The sequence below is a fragment of the Benincasa hispida genome, chromosome 12 (genome assembly GCF_027475165.1).
Source record: "Benincasa hispida cultivar pf3 chromosome 12, pf3_genome.v1.1, whole genome shotgun sequence".
Classification (NCBI taxonomy): domain Eukaryota; kingdom Viridiplantae; phylum Streptophyta; class Magnoliopsida; order Cucurbitales; family Cucurbitaceae; genus Benincasa; species Benincasa hispida.
This window is the reverse complement of record NC_143489.1, coordinates 52,063,785-52,067,524: the sequence shown is the minus strand read 5'-3', so window position 1 is coordinate 52,067,524 and position 3,740 is coordinate 52,063,785. Positions and strand designations below refer to the sequence as shown.

Here is a 3,740-nt window from a genome sequence, read left to right as displayed (position 1 = left end):
GTTACGTCCAATCCAGTGTTATTAGTACTGGAGCTGTAGTTAACACATATTTCAATGTTTCAAATGCATCGCAGCAGTCTTCATTGAAATCATAGGGCCGATTTGCCTCTAATAATGCACTCAGAGGTCGCGCAATTTGAGAAAATTCTCTAACGAACCTTCGATAAAAGCCAACATATCCTAGAAAACTTCGTAGAGCTTTAACATTTATTGGTGGTGGAAGTTTAGCTATGACATCTATCTTGGCTTCATCAACTTCTAACCCAACTTTAGATACTTTGTGGCTTAAGACAATTCCTTCAGTCACTATGAAGTGACATTTTTCCCAATTCAGCACAAGGTTTGTTTCCTTGCATCGAGCAAGGACAGCCTCCAAATTATCTAAGCATGATTGGAATGATTCTCTAAAGACTGAGAAATCTTCCATGAAGACTTCAACGGTCTTTTCTAAGAAGTCAGAGAAGATTGTCATCATACACCTTTGAAATGTTCCAGGTGTGTTGCACAGCCCAAAGGGCATGCGTCTGAACGCAAACGTTCCAAAGGGACAGGTAAATGTTGTCTTCTCCTGATCTTCTAGGTCAATCAAAATCTGGTTATAACCAGAGTATCCATCAAGGAAACAATAAAATTCTTTGCCAGCAAGTCTGTCTGGTCAATGAAAGGAAAGGGAAAGTGGTCTTTCTTGGTTGCCGCGTTGAGCTTCCTATAATCCATACAAATGCGCCAACCCATGACAGTCCTCAAAAGAATGAGTTCATTATTGCTATTGACTATTACAGTTGTTCCCCCTTTCTTGGGAACGCATTGGACTGGGCTTACCCAGCTGCTGTCGGATATAGGATAGATCACTTCTACGTCCAACCATTTTAGGATTTCTTTCTTGACCACTTCCTTCATTATGGGGTTCAGCCTTCTTTAAGGCTCAATCGACCCTGACTTCCCTTCTTCCAGCCTGATCTTATGCATGCAATAAGATGGGCTGATGCCACGGATATTCGCTAGTGTCCAACCTATTGCATGCATGTGCTTTTTCAGTATCTGCAAAAGAGAGTGCTCGTTAGGCTCAGTAAGATTCGCGGAAATAATTACAAGTAAAGTTTTATTTGTTCCAAGGAAGGCATATTTCAGGTGACTAGGTAACAGTTTCAACTCGAGTTCTAATGGTTCCTCTAGTGATGGACGCATTGATTTTGTCCGCCGCTCACTCAGACTTGGCGACTCTGATTGTTTCATGTTCTCCTCCAATGCGAGGACCTCGCACACATGGGTCACTTCTTCTTCAGGCAACTCTATACTATTCAATTGACATTCTTCACTGTCCGGGAACTTTAATACGTTTAACACATTAAACTTCACCTCTTGATTGTCTACGCGCATAGTCAATTCTCCTTTATGCACGTCTATTAAAACTTTCCCAGTAACTAGAAAGGGGCGTCCAATAATAAATGGTACCTCCTTGTCCGCTTCATAGTCTAAGATGATAAAATCTGCTGGGAATATGAAGTTGTCAAATTTTACCAGAACGTCTTCAATCTTTCCTTCAGGGTACTTGATTGTTCTATCAGCGAGCTGAAGAGTAATAGAAGTGGGTTGTGCTTCGGCAATTCCCAATTTCTTAAAGATTGAGAGTGGCATGAAATTAATGCTTGCTTCCAAATCGCATAATGCATGTCCTACATCCAACCCTCCTATCAAGCACGGAACTGTGAAGCTCCCAGAGTCCTTTTGTTTCTTGGGTAGACTGCTGCTTACTAACGCATTGCATTCATGTGCTAGTGCAATTACCTCCGTCTCGCTGACTCTCCTTTTCTTCGTCAAAATGTCCTTCAAAAATTCGACATATTTTGGCATTTGCTTCAAGGCCTCTACAAGTGGAATGTTGATATGCAATTACCTCAGGAGCTCAAGAAAGTGCTTGAATTGTTGTTCATCATTCTTCTTCATCAAGCGTCTAGGAAATGGTGCATTCAGCGGCACTGTAGGTTTTCCGATGTTAGACGTACTTGGTTTTGAATCGCTTGTGGTCTCCAGCGTTCTTTCTTCTTGATCTTCTACTGCCATTGAACGTGTGTTGCGTTCCATTGAAGGACTGTTGTTTCTTAGATTCATTCTTTTTTCTTCAAGAGCTTTTCCACTTCGCAACGTCACCGCGTGATATTGCTCCTTTCCATTGTTGCTCCCAAGAGTTTCAGTGTTACTAGGCAAAACTTCAGGCTACCTATTCTTCAATTCGCTCGCTATCTGCCCTACCTGTATTTCCAGGTTTCTAATAGACGACGCCTGGCTCTTCAGCAACGTGTCATTCTGGACGATGTACTCCTTTAATAGGTTCTCAAGCAGAGATCCTGAGCTCGACGTCTGTCCTTCTCTATTAAAGGATTGTTGGTGTGGCTAATGCATTGGTTGAAATGCAGGCGTGGTCCTTGCCTTTGCTATTGATTCGCCCCTGGGTGGTACTCCTGTGGATTTCCTCATGTCCAAGAAAAATTTGGATGGTTCCTCCATCCAGGATTATATGTATTGGAAAATGGGTTGTTTTTAATGAAGCATACTGACTGTGGGTTTTATGGGCACTCAGCATAAGAATGAGGATCTCCACAGCCCACACAGTTAACCATGGGCTGCCCGAATGCTTCTACCTGATTTACCTTCTACTGATTTGATGCGTTCCCTAACGATATATTCTACAAAAGGCTGGTCATCGTAGCCACTTGTGCAGAAAGTGTGGCTATTGCGTTGGAATCGATAGAATTAACATTCTGAGATCTCTTCTTCCTGTCAGCTCTTGCATCATACGAATTGTCCATCCATTCCATGTTGTGCTTAGCAATCCGGTCTAATATCTCTTTAAACTCGTTGTAAGATTTATCCATAATTCCACCAGTTGCAGCTGCGTTGGCTGCCATCTGCGATGCTCTATTCAATCCACCATAAAAAGTCTCCATCTGGATAGTTAGTGGTAGTCCATGGTTCGGGCAATTTTTGACCAATCCCTTAAAACGCTCACATGCGACACTTAAGGTCTCAGCTTCTTCTTGTTCAAAGTTCATAATTTCTCGATGCCTCCTCACATTGGTGGTAGGTGGGAAGTATTTTTGCATAAATTACTCCACCAACTTCTCCCAGGTAGTGATTTCACCATGCTCCATTGAGCTTACCCATTGTTTTACGTCATCACGCAAAGAATAGGGGAACAAAGATAGCCTGATCGCCTCTGGAGTGACTCCAGGAATCACAAATGAATTACACGTTTCCCAGAAACATTTCATGTGGGCATGAGGATCTTCTCCACGACCACCCCCAAATTTTCCAACAGTCTGGAGCATTTGAAGCATTACAGATTTCATCTCGAACCTCATCCCATCTGGCATTGGGTATATGATTCCTGGTGAGAAATCATACAGTATAGAGGACGCGTACTCCCTCATGGGACGCGTGCTACTGTTTGCCATTAGGATCGAATTTTGCACAGCATAAGCTAGTTGTTGAGCTAAGTTCTAATTTGCCTGGTTGTCCGCCATTGCTTGTTGCCTATTTTGTTGTCTAAGAAGTTGTTGCCTCATCCTGTGAAGACGATTAGATCGGTTTCTACATCGGAAGGTCCTTTCAATCTCAGGGTCGTATATAAGTTCGGGAGTGCTCTCCCTACTCATAAACGTTCACAAGTGTAGGCTTAGCTTGTAATACTCCGTCGACTGAAGTGTTCCTACAAAAGATACAACGAGATTTCTGGTTAG

The 3,740-nt window shown here is 42.6% G+C and overlaps 1 protein-coding gene and 1 non-coding gene across 2 annotated transcripts; one reads left to right on the top strand and one right to left on the bottom strand.

Moving 5' to 3' along the window:
- The first annotated feature begins 2,964 nt into the window (after positions 1 to 2,964).
- Positions 2,965 to 3,068, top strand: LOC150032060 (small nucleolar RNA R71). Its single transcript, XR_016525634.1, has one exon. It is a non-coding gene; the product is annotated as a small nucleolar RNA R71 (small nucleolar RNA).
- Positions 3,069 to 3,107: 39 nt separating this feature from the next.
- On the bottom strand, positions 3,108 to 3,431 carry LOC150032059 (uncharacterized). The gene has a single exon (XM_090308368.1). It carries the CDS (start codon positions 3,429 to 3,431, stop codon positions 3,108 to 3,110), a length of 324 nt encoding a protein of 107 aa, XP_090164494.1.
- Positions 3,432 to 3,740: the final 309 nt, after the last annotated feature.

Bases quoted from the DNA above. Each gene is read 5' to 3' on its own strand.
- LOC150032059 (XM_090308368.1), bottom strand. From the start codon at position 3,431: ATGAGGGAGTACGCGTCCTCTATACTGTATGATTTCTCACCAGGAATC.